Source organism: Myotis nattereri, assembly GCF_964212035.1.
Source record: "Myotis nattereri genome assembly, chromosome: 2".
Classification (NCBI taxonomy): domain Eukaryota; kingdom Metazoa; phylum Chordata; class Mammalia; order Chiroptera; family Vespertilionidae; genus Myotis; species Myotis nattereri.
In genome coordinates, this window is record NC_138076.1 from 46,549,418 (window position 1) to 46,566,359 (window position 16,942).

General features: G+C 35.4%; 1 protein-coding gene across 2 annotated transcripts in view; it reads right to left on the reverse strand.

The window, feature by feature from the left end:
- The window catches only part of GPC5 (glypican 5), a 1,292,689-nt gene that overhangs the window by 641,693 nt on the left and 634,054 nt on the right, over positions 1-16,942 (reverse strand). For both annotated transcript variants that reach the window (XM_081082596.1, XM_081082595.1), the window contains exon 7: positions 1,345-1,501. In XM_081082596.1, coding sequence (XP_080938722.1) covers positions 1,345-1,501 — 157 coding nt within the window. The remainder of the gene's footprint in view (positions 1-1,344; positions 1,502-16,942) is intronic.

The window sequence follows — 16,942 nt, forward strand, 5'->3', positions numbered from 1 at the left end:
TATCTGTTCCTACAAAAGCAGAAGATATTTAATTTTCACTAGGAAATTGTATTAATTATATTAATACATTAAATTTTGTGGCCTTTGTTCAGTTGCTGCGCCAAGTGTACTAAATCCATTTACCTTCTATGTTAAATTTCTTACTGTGTTTAACAGGAAAATATATTTCTTTGTATTGATTTTTATCCTTGATTTTACACCTCTTTTGGCTTCTACTCCTTTATCCAATGTTTGGCTTATAAATAAGGTACTAGAAGGAATGGGTCATTGATGCTTGAAACATTAGTAGTGTTCTACATTTAACTACAAAAGAGTAAAAAGCAAATAAAATCTTCTCCCACCATGACATGTCCAACAGTCCCAAAATAGCCTGTTGTGGTTTGGAGGGGGACTGTCAGGCCAGTCTCCACAGAAGGCACAGGTCCAGAGATTACTTTATAAAGCAATTATCTTTGGTATGACCGGAGATAAATGAGTACTTGAAAGTTAGCTGCTCGAGGTACATTCACTTGCACACATTTCTCAGTTGATGACTTTGGTTGTCTCACCCATGTCAACAAATGTATACACATCACAATGGAGAATGTCTATTACCCATTTTGTATGTTAACACAAGGAAACTAAATTCATTTGATGATTTTTGTTTAATTTGGCAGTTCCATCTTTTGTGATATTCATCGGTCCAGCTATACCAGAAGTGTTTTCCAAACCCATACAATCAAAATGAAGTGAATGATTGGTGAATATTTTTGGAAAACCAAATTCATAAGAGTTAAATGCAAGTAGTTATTGTTTTTTTTTTGTGTGTGTGTGTGTGTGTGTGCGTGTGTGTGTGTGTGTTTTACCATAACAAACATATAGTTAACCAATTTCTTTGCAATTTGACAATAATGAAAATCTATTAAATAAAATAGTTCGATATTATGGCATGATAATATTAAAATGCAGTATTTATTTATTTATTCATTCATTTATTTATAGGCCTTAGCCATCCTCGTTTAACATTATTCACCAATATACATTTATTATCCAACCTTCCAGTTACTAGTTTGATCATACCCTAAGGATGATCTCACTTTAAAACCTTTAATTCTCAGCACTGATGATCATTCACTCGTTTCTCCTACAAAAACGTTACCACCATTTAAAAGCCATAAGTTAAAAATAAACAAAACCCCAGGCATGTATGTCCTAAATAACTAAAAGTAGGTTCATTTTCATTTTCAACTCCTCTTGCATGCTTCTAAATTTACTGTCATTATTACTTTACATTCATAACAATAATTATCCTTAACTATATTTCAAAATTGATTCTTTAATAATAGTACTGGAATCATCACTTACAGTCTGTGATTTTTAGTGTCCTCTTGACTTCTCCGCTTCCTGATCCCCCACAACCGTCTTCATCGTCACAGTCCCCGCTGACCTGTTCAACCGCGCCGCCGCCACTGCCCAGGTGAACTTCCCACTTGTCCGGTTTGGGTGACCTACCCTGTAACAACTAAATATGGATTAAAAAAATATATTAAGAGCAAATTCAAATCATTTAAAAATGCTATTCAGGAACATGTATAGAAATTAGGATTATGTTCTTATGTGGGTGTTCTATTTTGATGTAGACACTGTACTAAATCAAGTGTATAAGAAAAGTAAAAACTACTGAGATCATAATAAGTAATGTGCAAGGTTTTACAGCCAAAGGGCTACGATCTGAATGTTAGCTCTGTGCTGAAGCTTTGGAAAGCAAATAAAACCAGGTCTTCTTGCTCATGAAAAGTTTGGCTAGAGGATCCTTTTTTTTCTGAATAAACAATGTTTAAGCGCAATAAATCAAACTCCAATGCAACACAACTTCCTTTGCAGTATATTACAGTATATTCTGCTGTTTCTTAAACCAACAATCCAAAATTTCTCAAAAAATTATTTTACTAAACTGGTACTATTCTTTCAGAAAAAGGTTAAAAGAATTTTAGACATATACATTTTTAGCTTTAGTTCTTGGATCAAATACATAGTCCAATGCATATAGCACAGAACTAAACCTTGGAACAAAAGACTTATGCCCTACTTCCATTTCTACAAGTAAGTTAAGAAATTTAACCAACTTCTTGGTTCTCAAGCATTTCATTTATTTTTATGAGCAAAATAGATGGAATAGCTATTTTCCCTAGAGCACAAGAGTGCTGGTAATATTTTTGAATAATATAAATGCCTGAACTCTTATAAAAAAAGGTGATGTTATAAATAATAAACTATTTCACTTAACACAAAAGCTGAGTAAAATGATCCAATGATATTTACCCCTCTAAGGCAGTTCTGGAGAACACATGACCAGACATGAGCACTAGAGGGTACTGCTATATTATGAATGAAATATACCTCTGCTGAACACTTAATGTTCATTTACATTTTCAAGGTGCTTTATGAAAGCATTATGGTTGTTACTTCTAAGAGATTTTCTATATAATAATATTGATTATCAGACAGTAATTAAATGCACAACCCAAGGAAAGAAATTTATATTGAAAAAATAGAGTGAAATATTCTCCATATACCTAAGACAAATATGTTTAGCATTTAAAGAACATTTACACTAAGCAACTACACTTTGACAATTCATAAGCGTTCCAAAAAAGGTCATGATTTCTGAAATATTATAGTCCCTTAAAATGTATTTTTTCTAACAAAAATGAAATGCTAAAACAACAGCAATAATTTTTAAATTCTTATCAGAATTTATTTCTATGCATCAGCATTGTACCAAATTTATTAATAGGCATTCAATTTAAAAAGAGGGCTTCCTTTACGGTCAAGTGGATTTAGGCAACAATAAGTTACTATGTTTAATGCACTAATGTATGTGCTTCTTCCTGCAGGAGAGATACAGATATATAACAAAGCAAATGCAAATCCAAAATCCAAAACAAGAAAGGAAGGATAATGGCATTGTTTTCTACCATTTGCCATTTGTTATTTAGCATAATCATAAAGGCCTTGGTCTCTGAGGTTTAACATACTTAGATTTGAATCCTGATTCTGACATATATTAACCATGAGACAATGGACAATATATAAATTACTGAATAACTAGCTTGTTCCCTCATATCTAAAATATGGACAATGATATACCTGAGCCATTTTTCTTATTGTGAGAAAAAAAATACACATAAAGTACTTTGCACAGTGTTGGGAAATTAAAAATTAATATATTATTATTATCTACTTTAGTATGTATTTTATTACAATATTACTTAAACACCCCCAGCACTTAAAGAATTCAATTAGGTGAGTTAAATTAAACTATTTCTAAGTATTACCTGATAAGTACAACAAAAATCAAACTTTCTGGTGATGTGTTATCCCCTTTTGCTTCTAACATTCTTTCTCAACACTTTTCCATTTTAACTTTATTTTCTCTTTACTTCCCTAATTATTATTACAATATTTTATTGGTTTCTTGGCAAAACAAAGATGGCCTCTTAGGAACAACACCTACAATATACAAGTCATAAAGACCCAACCCAACAAATTTGAACTAAAAAATACCACATGATCTCACTCATTTGTGGAATATAACGAACATTTATAAACTGATGAACAAAAATAGATACAGAGGCAGAGCAGCATCAAACAGACTGTCAAACTATAGTAGGAAAGCAGTGGAGGGTTGGGGGGAGAGGGTGGTTTAAGAGATCAGCCGAAGGACTTACATGCATGCATATAAGCATAACCAATGGACACAAGACACTCGGGTGGGGGGGTGGTGAGGGCATGTGCCAGGGGGTGGAGGAGGTGGGGGGGAGGTTAATGGGGGGGAAAAGGAGACATGTGCACTACTATTTGTAATATTTTAAACAATAAAATAAAAAATAATAAAAATGAAAAATATAAAGGGAAAGATATTGCATGTAAATCAAAACTTACTATTTTAAGAAATTGGTTTTGGTTGAAAGCAATTAAATATATTAATTGTTAGAGAATTATTCATTTATTTATAGTGACTTATAAAGATAATTGATAACATTGTTTTAAAGAAAAATTTTTTGTTTTTTACATTTTTTTTTCTAAATCACTGAAGTAATCTAAGAAATATCTATAAGACACAGGAATTCACATTTTAAAAAGAGAGAACTATACCAAACTATATTTTAATTTAAATATCTGTGTTGGGTAGAATTGTAAAATAGGCCCCAAAATGATCCACTCTCATCCCTGAACTATGAATATAATGTCATTGTCATATCCACTAAATTTCATGGCAAAAGAAAATTTGCTAATGTAATTAAGGTTATAATTCAGTTGAATTCAGGTTCATCGAAAGGGAGACCCTATAGGTGGATCTACTGTAATTACATGAGTTCTTTGAAAGCTGAAAATTTTGCCTGGCTATCAGCATAAATCAGAGAACTTTGAAGCTTTGGGAGGGAGGAAGGATGATTGGACTTTAGAGATCAGGCTGTTGGCCTTGAAGGTGTAAACTTGGATGTCCTGAGAGGGCCTGTGAGAGATTCTGCCCAAAGTCCTGCTGCCAGGAACTGAATTTCCAGCAACCTCTAGTTGCTGAGAGTGATCCACTTTACAGCCTGCAAGGAAGTCAGCCTTCAGTCCCACAACTGAATTGTATCCACAACTTAGCTGAGTCTATAGGAGGATTCTCCCCATTATTCTCCAATTGATTCAAGGTTGACTGACAACTTGATATAATTGTTGTTCCCAATTGAGGCTTGTGAGACCCTAACCAGTGGTTCTCAACCTTCTGGCCCTTTAAATACAGTTCCTCATGTTGTGACCCAACCATAAAATTATTTTCATTGCTACTTCATAACTGTAACATTGCTACTGTTATGAATGGTAATGTAAATATCTGATATGCAGGATGGTCTTAGGTGACCCCTGTGAAAGGGTCGTTCGACTGCCAAAGGGGTCACGATCCACAGGTTGAGAACCGCTGCAAGCAGAAAGCCCTGAGCAATGAGCCCACCTGGACTTCTAAACTATGGACCTAAGCATTCATAAATAAGTTTCCTTAAATTACTAAACGTGGTAATTTGTTGTGCAGCAACAGAAAATGAATACACTCTCTAACCGCCACTTACATCTTGGGCAATGTTTTCTTCTGGTCTCTTCGGATTCTCTAGCAGTGGTCAGCAAACTGTGGCTTGTCAACCGCGGCTTGTGAGCCACATGCGGCTCTTTGGCCCCTTGAGTGTGGCTTTTCCACAAAATACCACGTGCGGGCGCACGTACAGTGCAATTGAAACTTCGTGGCCCATGCGCAGAAGTCGGTATTTTGTGGAAGAGCCGGTATTTTGTGGAAGAGCCACATTCAAGGGGCCAAAGAGCCGCATGTGGCTCGCGAGCTGCAGTTTGCCGACCATGGGTCTAACATATTGCTCAGGATAAAATGTCGACATATCCATAAGACGACACCTTACTGAAAAGATTATGCTATAGGATTTGACCCAGTCTCTATCTTTCAGGTTCTCTACCTTTTTCAATGCCTCTCACTTTTTTCCAATTCTCTGAGCAAGAGATATAATTGCTGTTCCCAATGATCAACTTATCCAGCTATATCCAGATCAATCTGACCCATGCTGTCAGGCTCCCAATAATCCCATCTCCCTCTAGCAGGATCAATACTGCTGTCTCCTCTCTATGAAGGTTCTGCCTTACAATGCTCATTTTCTTGCTTCTCAGTTATCATGCATCCACAAATATTCATTTTCATTCTCACAATTACAATAAAACTTAACTTGTAAAAAATTCCAATAAATTTCCCATCAACCAAAATAATAGGATTTTCACAGTAAGATCCATGTTCAAAATCTCACATCTTTTTAAAAATATATTTTTATTGATTTCAGAGAGGAAGGGAGAGGAAGAGAGAGAGAGAAACGTTAGTGATGAGAGAAAAATCATTGACTGGCTGCCTCCTGCACATCCCCACACTGGGGATCCAGCCAACAACCTGGGCATGTGCCCTGACTGGGAATTGAACCATGACCGCCTGGTTCTTAGGTCAATGCTCAACCACTGAGCCATGCCAGTTGGGCAAATCTCACATCTTTTGAACTAAGCTATTTTGATTTCTTCTGAGTTTGCTCATCTTTCTCCTCACATCAAAAATAAAGACGTTTCAATTAACAATGTAAATCCCCTACTCTTTAAAAAAAAAAATAAAAGGCGTAAGTTTTACCTGGCTATCAGCATAAATCACAGAGATTGTAGCTTGGTGACAGGGGAAGGAGGATGGAACTTTTTAGTCTCTTTCTGGGAACCCATCCTGACAAGTTGTGTTCTCATCTGTATACAAATTACACTCACGTCTTTGTTTATAGCCCTTGTTAACCTGTAGTTCATTTCTAAGTAAGGCTCGGATATAAAACATACTCTACCACTTTGTATATTAAAGTAGAACCATTCGTCTCCACTAGTAATGCGTCACCGCAACTTATCTTCCCAACTCCTTTTTCTGCTGTGGACATCAGTCCCTCTCATCTACTAACACCAGCTTATTTCTCCCTAATCAGTACTTTCGCCATGCCATTTCTCTGCCTTAGCACTCTTTGTGACTCTTTACTATCAAAAACCACTGGTCCCCAACATGCCTGGAGGATAGATATCAGTCCAGATAGATGAGTCACAGAAAGAAGTCTGGTGGTAAAATGTTTGAGGAATTCATGCTATGACCCCTTCTTGGTATCCCTGAAGAATTTGACAGGAAGCAGTTTTGTTTAGTTTAGGTTCACCTCTCATTTTCTAAATTTACATAAGCAAATTAACCCCTCCTCCACTGACATACTTTTGGAAATGTAGCCTAAAAAAGAAGTTCAAATTTAGCTTGCAGTCAAGGTCCCATATATGATATAGTTTTAAAAGAAAATATGTCTAAACACTGCCCACTGCCCCCAGTACCCAACTCAGCCACACAGCATTGTGTTTTTCATACAGAAATTATATGAATGCATAGTCTACAATTTGTTTATGCTTGTTTTATATCTCCTCGCTCCTGAGTTTTGTTTTTCCTTCACATAGAATAACCCCTTTGCTCTTCTTCAACTTATTACAGCATACCTAATTTTAACGTTAGCTCAAATAACTTATTTTTCCAGTCCACACATTTTTCTCTGACCTTTTAAATGTGTGTACCATTCATTGACAATTAACTTTCTTGGGAATAAGCTATTGGGAAATATGAGATTTTGAATACGGATCTTACTGTGAAAATCCTATTATTTTGGTTGATGGGAAATTTATTGGCATTTTTTTTATAAGTTGAGTTTTATTGTAATTGTGAGAATGAAAATGAACATTTGTGGATGCATGATAAATGAGAAGCAAGAAAATGAACATTGTAAGGCAGAACCGTCATACAGAGGAGACAGCAGTATTGATCCTACTAGAGGGAAATGGGTATTATTGGGGGCCTGACAGCATGGGTCAGATTGATACTGGATATAGCTGGATAAGTTGATCATAGGGAACATGATTTAATCATCATGTACTCACCATCATCATCATAGGGATTTCAACATTGTTGATGCTATATAAACAAGGTTTAATTTATTTATTTTAACTTTGAAAATAATTTATTATATTTACCTTGTCTTCAATGCCCTTTACATCTAAGTCAATAAAGGGCTTTCACTTTTACTCAAATCTTTGGAGTCCATAATGTTCTAGAATAACTTTGGATTTATGCGTATTGACTGGAAGATTGATTCATTATTCATTCACTGACATCTATTGAGCACATACTATACAATGTGTATGTGTTTTGTAAGATATACATTCATATAAATTTGAATTCATACTATGTTTTAGTTCTTAACAAGTGCTCAGTATATACCTTACTGTACTTCCCATTTGGCATTCATGAATATGCAATAATTTAGAATTAAAATAAAAGAAATAATATGAAGTCAGATAAAAAGGAGCACTAAAGACTTAGTTTTGCAATCTTGCTAAATTATTTTTCTCTTTAATCCTTAATAAGAAATAAATTAAAAACAATCTCATTCCTGAGTAAATGGAAACATGTTTTGCATCTGTAAATTGGGAGAAAAAAATATTTATTTGAAAGATCTAAGAAATTATTTAAACAAAAATTTGACATTAAAATATCATATCAAGAAATATTTCCCAAACCTATCTATTTGACATACTAATTCCTTTTAACTAAAAGAAAAGGGAAGTTTTAATTACCTTTTAAAATGAATATGTAACAATATTTTTCAAATAATTGATTTGTGCAAAAATATTATTTTTTCTAGGATATGGAGGGAAATTTAGCTTCAGGATTTGGATCATCAGGTAATGAAATCCTCCCCCTTTCTTTCAGGGAGGACCAGTCCTTTCCAGTCCTCTCCTTCCCCAATGTCTCTTAGAGATAGCATGCAAATCACCCCCATCCTCCCAGCCCCCTGATCTTTTGGCTTCACCCAAACAGCAAGTGTAATTTCACATTCCACTCTGAAACCACTTCCATCAAAGAGGAGCCCTCCTCACATGTCTTTAATAAAACAAAAGGGTTTCCACATGTGCACATTTAAAGGAACATTCACAAACAAAATGACTATAGAATGATAATGAAGCCAATTTCTATAAATGTCACATGAAAATAAGTAATATTACAACAGACACACTCATACCACACCCTGTTACAAATATCTCTTCATTTCCCCCACATACATGAATAGCTGTTGAATATATTCATAAAATATAGAACATATAAGAATTTTTTAAAACTTAAAACTTCAAATGAATTTAACATTACTTCTCTGGGCTTACCTGTTTTGCATCTGTAAATTGGGAGAAAATATACTTATTTGAAAGATTTTTGTGAGTTATTATTTTGGTTCAATTATGTAAACTGCAAGCATACTTCAAGTGTTCATTATTATCATTATAACCAGGAGGAAATGGTATTGCTGATTCTTTGAAGGAGGGAACATATGGGAGTAAAAATGCCCCTTCATCTTCATACTACCTTGAATGATGTCATTTTGAACACTTGAACCCTGTCATAAAAGGTAGAAAGTTGATCAATACTTGTGCATTTCTAGAACAATTATAATAAAGGGTATGATTTGAGTCCCAGCCACACATTGTGTGCCTTTAAGCAAATCATGTAAGCCCATTAAAACTCATTTTATTCTACTGAATAATAATGCAAGGGAGGCACTTTATGACCTTTAAAGCAATATGCTCATTTAGAGTGTCTGTGCAAGACACTGCACCCATAAAATTGAGAAGTAAACAAAGTGAGAGTAGAGTGAAAACAAAAACAAATTTTAGGGTGTTCCTAATACCATGCAGTATATGCCTTTAGCTGATTAGCTGAAAATAGTCATTTTTGATGGCGGATGCTTCCTGCTTATGTTTAATTGGTTTAGGAAGCTCATTAGGGATGCTATCTTGGAGAATGATTTTGGTGGGTAGAATATCTGATGACTCTAAGGCAAATGTATTTCTTTCAACTGGGGAATTAATCTCTCAGTAGGCTGGATTTGCTTTTTATTAACTGGCACTATTCCACGGTGGCAATAGTTTTTCAAACCAATAAATTCTGGCAATAGGTGGCTCACATACACACCGTGTTTACTGTGAAAGAGAAACATATTCATCAAATTCAAAAATCTCTAAACATGAGAGCAATTGAATGTACTTCAAATCCTATATATAATGATATATCTCTAAAATATTTCCTCGATCCTCTTACAATCGTTTATACAGATTTACAAGAAGCGAAGGTATTCAGAAACTCTTGGTCATCATATATGTACCTCTAGTCAATAATTCAAACGTAGACATGGTAAAATCTGCTTTTTCAAAATGAATTTATACTATTGATGGAAATATGTAAGTGCAAATCAAAATGTTGACAGAAATTTCAAAACAGAATACTAAAGAAATAGAAAAAACCCCTATAATTTTATTTTTTAATGAAACATCTCTAAAGAATACATTTTAAGAAGAGCCTGAAAAAAAATCTCTATGTAGGGTGGGGCAAAAGTAGGTTTACGTTTGTGAGTACATGAAGCAGTTTATTCTTGCATTATTAATTATTAATTATTAAATTATTTTCTATAGGACCAATGGTAAACCTATTTTGCCCCACCCTGTAAAAACATGCAAATATATACACATGTATGAATTTAATTTTGTTACAAAGCAATTAGTATATGCACTTTCATAAATTTAACTGAAACCTATAAAGAAATATATGGGAAATGGGTAAACACCAGTTCAAAACATTTTGAAATTAGAACTCAGATTCAAATTTTCTCAATGTGTATTTTTAAACTACCTCTGTAACATATTTTAAATGAGACCTTAAAAAGCCCACAAACTCGTAGATACAGAGAATAGACTGACAGCTGTCAGAGGGGAGGTGGTTGGGGGACTGGGTGAAAAGGTGATGGAATTAAGCAAAGACTAACAACTCATAGACAGACAACAGTATGGTGGTTACCAGCAGGAAAAGAGAGCAGGGGGAGGTGGAAGGAGGTTTACCTTTAGGGAGGATAAATGGTGATGGAAGGAGACTTGACTTGGGGTGTTGAACACACAATACAGTATACAGATGATGTATTATAGAATTGTATATCTGAAACCTATATAATTTTATTAAACAATATCACCCCAATAAAATCAATTTAAAAAATAAAACTATATGCAGACTCTCATTATTGTTTTGCAATGTAACTTCCCTTTCCCCAAACCTCCAATTCTGTTCCCATCTCCACCCCAACTTACTCCACCTTATTTTCACCTTTCTCGCTATCACAGTCATCTTTTAAAATTTTTACTTATACCAAATTACCCAAGCTCTCGCTTTCCAGTTTAGAAAATAGTTTATCTACAAAACCTAACTATCACAAATCTCCAGATTTATATTTTCAAATGCAGCTAAACCTTTATACACTACTCTACCTAAAAAGCCAAAGACATTTTACAATATGTCACGTTCTGTTAACTTGACCAAACACATAAGTCATTTCTGTATAATTTCTTGTCAGTGCTTCCTTTCAGTTTGAGCTTTCTGATCTTGGCCCCTGCTGCACCAGCAATTTGAAAGGTTACTGTTTTGTTGACATTTGGTTTATGCAATACAGTCTGGCAATTTATAAAAGTCTTATGATTTTGTAAATAGAATACTGCACTTAGAAAAGGCTTACTGCATTCACTCTCTGGCCTGTAACACTGCAAAGAAGTCATTTTCTCTTGTTCCCAAAATAAAATTCTGTATGTCTCCTTTCCACCATGCCTGATCCTTAAGTCCAACTGAAAACATGGTCAGTTCTATCTTCTGAGCTGTCCTATCAAAAGTACCCAGGTAAGTTTACAATTAAAATGTGTCCTACTCCAATCTCTAACGTAGACCTCACAGGAAAGTTAAAACTAAAAGACAACAAGGTAGAACAGAAATAAAAGAAAAATAGACACATCCTCAAATAGAATTCAGAAAAATAGGGGGACCAAAAGAGGAAGTATGGACGCCAAATATTATCAACTCTCCAATGGCTCTTGTAAAACATCTATGTGAAAACACGCCAAGGACCGGAAAAGAGCAGGTGTGTAAAGAACAAACAACCCCTTAGATAATGCCAGGGCCTTCTATAAAAACATCTATGTCATGTTAGCTGGCAAGACACAGTAGATCAATGACCAGAGTAGGAGAAGAAACAAGGACATGTTGTGAGTAAGCAATGTATAATGACCCCACATCAACAGAATAAAGGAGAAGGGAAGTGAAGATTATAAGTAAATTAAAAACAGGTAACATGTTTAATGGAATAAGTAGATGTGGAGTGCAAATTTCTGAAAGCCAAACATGTTATTATGCAGAGCACGATGCATAACAATTATACTTCCCAAAATAAAAAGAGAAGTATTTTTATATCACTCTCTTACTTCCAAGCGGAATTATTAATAATTTTCTAAATCATTGCCACATATTCTAAGTCATTGCCAACATACACACACAAATCACAAACACACATTGGCACCTACAGACATAATAGGAGAGAAACCATTCAGGTTTCCTGCTGCTACAGGGTAGTCTATAATTGAAATTAAAGGACATTCTAAATAAGAATGATAAGATATTAAATAATTTCCATATTTTTCATCTCTTAGGTACAGAGTAAATTTATATTATTCTTGGTTTATCATTCAGGAATAGTTTTTTCAACATGTCCAAACGCCTGTATCTCCTTAGTTAGGTCTTCATATGCATGAAGAATATGCAAACAGCCCAGCTGGTGTTGCTCAGGGGTTGAGTGTTGACCCATGAACCAGGAGGTCATGGTTCAATTCCCAGTCAGGGCACATGCTCGGGTTGTGGGCTCAATCCCCAGTGGGGACATGCAGAAGGTGGCCAATCAATGATTCTCTCTCATCATTGATATTTCTCTCTCTCTCTCTCTCTCTCTCTCTCTCTCTCTCTCTCTCTCTCTCTCTCTTTCCCTTTCTCTCTGAAACCAATAAAAATATATTAAAAACAACGGACAGAAGGATAATGTTCTTTCTATAAGAAATATGGGAATTAAAATTATTCATTATTAACCTAGATTTATTTCCTTGCCATTTTTTCTTTATTACCTCAATGTATGTAACAGGAATACAAGATTTATGTCATTCAACTGTTATGTTGTAACCATTGCCCTTTAACCATTAACACTGATGTCAGTGTTATGATGTCACAGAAAGACAGAAGAGAAAAAAGTAAGAAGAAAATAAAGCAGAGGAGGAAATAAGGGAGGGAAAGATGGAGAAAGACACTAATCAAGATACATTGCCATCACAAGGCTTTCCTGATTATAAAATATTTTATTTCTTAATTAATCAAAATTTCCATTGCCTGTTTAAAGAAATATGAAGGATGGCAAATTCATTTAAAACCTGCTGTTGGCAACTAATCTAGATATCCTTCATGGCCAGCTGTGCAGAATTCATTCTCAAATCCTCTATTAAAACATTCTACAGAAGACTCACCTAAAGTTTCCTGGTCTATGAAAGGTCGCTTCCAAAAGGAGCTCATTCTGATTGCATTCAGTAGGACACCCTTGTGTATGCCAGATGGCAAGGAAAGTGATATCTTCACAAATGTCATTCTGATTTTCACCTTTGCATTGAAATCCCCTTAATCTAGCATTCTTTACATAAATTATAAAAATATACCAAATGAGGATTAAGATAATGTGGTTTTACTAAATATTTTAGAAATAATTTGAGGAAAATGGATGAAATTTGGGGTTGTGGTTGTCTTAAGGAGAGTTAGGTGGGTATTTGACTGAGAATCTAAATCAAATTCTCCTATTAACTATTGAAATGTGTGACCTTAAATCATTTAAACTTACTGGTCCTACATGTTTCAGGTGAAAACAAGAAGAGGCTGAAAGTCCTCAAATGTGTCTTATAGCTCTAAAATATTAAATTCTAACATGTTTCAAACCATTCTAACATTTGGTTTAGAAATGGGTATTATGTCCCCATTTCAAGGCTTACTGCAGGCCTTCTTGACCTGCATTTTGTTTGCATTCCTTTTTGTGCTGGATTTAACTTTTGGATTAAAACAAAACAATACACACACACACACACACACACACACACACACACACAAAAAAAAAAAAAAAAAAAAAAACCAAAAAAACCATAGCATGGATTTCTTGTGAGTTGAATTGTGTTTCTGCCAAAATATATGTTGAAGTCCTAAGCCCCAGTACCTCAGAATATGACCGTATTTGGAAACAGGGTCTTTACAAAGGTAATCAAGTTAAAATGAGGTCATTTGGGTGGGTCCTAATCCAATATAATTAGTACCCTGATAAAAGGGGGGAAGTTTCAACATGGAGACAGAAATGCACAGAGGGAAGACTAGATGAAGAGATACTAGGTTTAATTTTATGTATGGTGTAAGATGGTGGTCTAGTTTCATTTTTTTTCATGTATCTGTCCAATTTCCCCAACACCATTTATTGAAGAGACTGTCTTGACTCCATTGTATGCTCTTGCCTCCTTTGTCAAAATAACCTCAAAATGGAGAAAGGACTTAAATGTAAGATGGGAAACCATAAAAATCTTAGAAGAGCCCTGGCCGGCTTGGAGCATTGGCCTGCAGACTGAAGTGTCCTGGGTTTGATTCCAGTCAAGGGCATATGCCTAGGTTTGGGGCTTAATCCCCAGTAGGGGCATGCAGGAGGCAGATGATCAATGATTCTCTCTCATCATTGATGTTTCTCTCTCTCTCCCTCTCCCTTCCTCTCTGAAATCAATAAAAATATATTTTTAAAAAATTTTAGAAGTCATAGGCAGCAAAATGGCAGACATTTGTTGTAGCAATCTTTACCGATACAGCTCCTAGGCAATGGAAACTAAGAAAATAAACAAATGGGACTACATCAAAATAAAAACTTCTGCACAGCAAAAGAAACCATCAACCAAACAACAAGAAAGCCCACTGCATGGGAGAACTTATTTGCCAATGTTATCTCTGGTAAAGGTTTAATCTCCAACATTTATAGGGAATTCATACAATTTAACAAAAAGAAGATAAACATTCCAATCAAAAAATGGGCAAAGGACCTAAATAGACACCTTTGGAAAGAGGACATACAGAAGGCCCAGAGACATATGAAATCATGCTCCAAGTCACTAATCATCCGAGAGATGCAAATCAAAACAACAATGAGGTATCATCTCACACCTGTCAGACTGGCTATCATCAAAAATCAACAAACGACAAGTGCTGGAGAAGATGCAGAGAAAAAAGAACCCTTTTGCACTGCTGGTGGGAATGCAGACTGGTGCAGCTGCTGTGGAAAACAGTCTGGCATTTCCTCAAAAAGTTAAAAATGGAACTGCCATTTGACCCAGTAATCCCACTTCTAGGACTATATCCTAAGAAAACAGAAACACCAATCAGAAAATATATATGCACCCCTATGTTCATAGCAGCACAATTTACCATAGCTAAGATTTGGAAGCTGCCTAAGTGTCCATCAGCTGATGAGTGGATTAGAAAACTGTGGTACATCTACACAATGGAATACTATGCCACTATAAAAAAGGAGGAACTCTTGTCATTTGCAACAGCATGGATGGAACTGGAGAGCATTACGCTAAGCGAAATAAGCCAGTCAGAGAAAGATAAATATCATATGATCTCACTCTTTTGTAGAATATAATGAACAACATAAACTGGTGAACAAAAATAGAACCAGTGTCATAAAAGCATCGAACAGACTGTCCAACCTATGATGGAAGGCAGGGGGTGGGGGGTGAGCGGGTAAGAGATCAACCAAAAGACTTGTATGCATGCATATGAGCATAACCAATGGACACAGACAGTGGGGGGTGAGGGCATGTGCTGCAGGGTGGAGGCAGCCGGGGAGAGGTTAATGGGGGAAAAACAAGACTTATGTAATACTTTAAAAAATAAAGAATTAATTTAAGAGAGAGAGAGAGAGAGAGAGAGAGAGAGAGAGAGAGAGAGAGAGAGAGACTAGGAGAATGCATGTGAAGGTGAGGATTGGACAGATGCAGCCACAAGCCACGGAATGCCAGTGGTCACCAGTAAACCACCAGAAGCTAGGAACGGATTCTCCCCAGAGCTCTCAGAGCCCTCAGAGGAACCACGCTTGCTGACATCTTTATTTCAGACTTCTAGCCTCTAGAACTGTGACACAATACATTTATGTTGTTTTAAACTACCTAGTCTGTAGTACTTTGTTACAATAGCCTTAACAAATGCATACAAAGATATACACTAAAAAGTGCATGAATTCTAAATGTGCAACTTCAAGAAATATTTTTTCATTTTAACCATTTTAATATCTTTAAATGTACAGTTAAGTGGCATTAATTACATGCAACCATCATCGCCATTTTCAGATATCACCCCAGATATTCTATAACCATTAAACATTAACTCCTCATTTCTCCTTCCTGCCAGCCCCTGATAACCTCTATTGTACTTTTTGTCTCTATGAATTCAACTCCTCTAGGAACCACATATAAGTGAAATCATACATTTATCCTTTTTAAAAATTGATCTTTGAGGGAGGAAAGGAAGAGAGAGGTGTGGGAGAGAAACATCAATCAATTGATGGGTTGCCTCCCACACGTGCCCTAACCTTGGATTAAACCTTGAATTAGTAACCTGGGTGTGTGCCCTGACCAGGAATCAAAATGCCACCTTTTGGCGTACAGGACAACACTCCAACCAACTGAGCCTCACCTGCCACGGCCATACATTTATCCTTTTGTGTGGGGCTTATCTCACTTAGAATAATATTATTTTTCTATTTATTGGGGTGACATTGGTTAATAAAATGAATAGATTTCAAGTGCATAATTCTATAATACATCAACTGTATATTGTATTGTATATTTACCACCCCATGTTAAGTCTCCTTCCATCACCATTTGTCCTCCCTTTACCTTCTTCTAGCCTCCCTCCACCCCCATTCCAACCTTATTCTCGTTATAAGATTTTAAGCAAAAAACCTTCTGTGGTTCAATAAAAACTTGATATATTTCAATTTTGAATGACCATTCACAGTGTTTTTGTCACTGTGCATCTGGCATCTTGCCCATGTCCCTGTACCAGGTGAGTGCCCTCAAATAGTTGGAACCTACTTTGATGTATTTGTCATTTCAGACCAACATCTGGTATTTACATGCTTAGTTTCACTATGTGGATTCAAGGACATTAACCTTTAACCTACTGAACCCTGAACAATATTATGTATGTGGTTCATGAACACTTTTTAGTATAACCCTTATTTAGGTTTATTACTATATAATTTAAACACCAAAAAGAGCCTGGCTATTTAAATAAGTTACTGCTTTTCACCTCATATAACTTAATTTCACATATTAATAGCTAATATTTTCATGCAAAAATTACATATTAGTATCTTTTGATATACATATA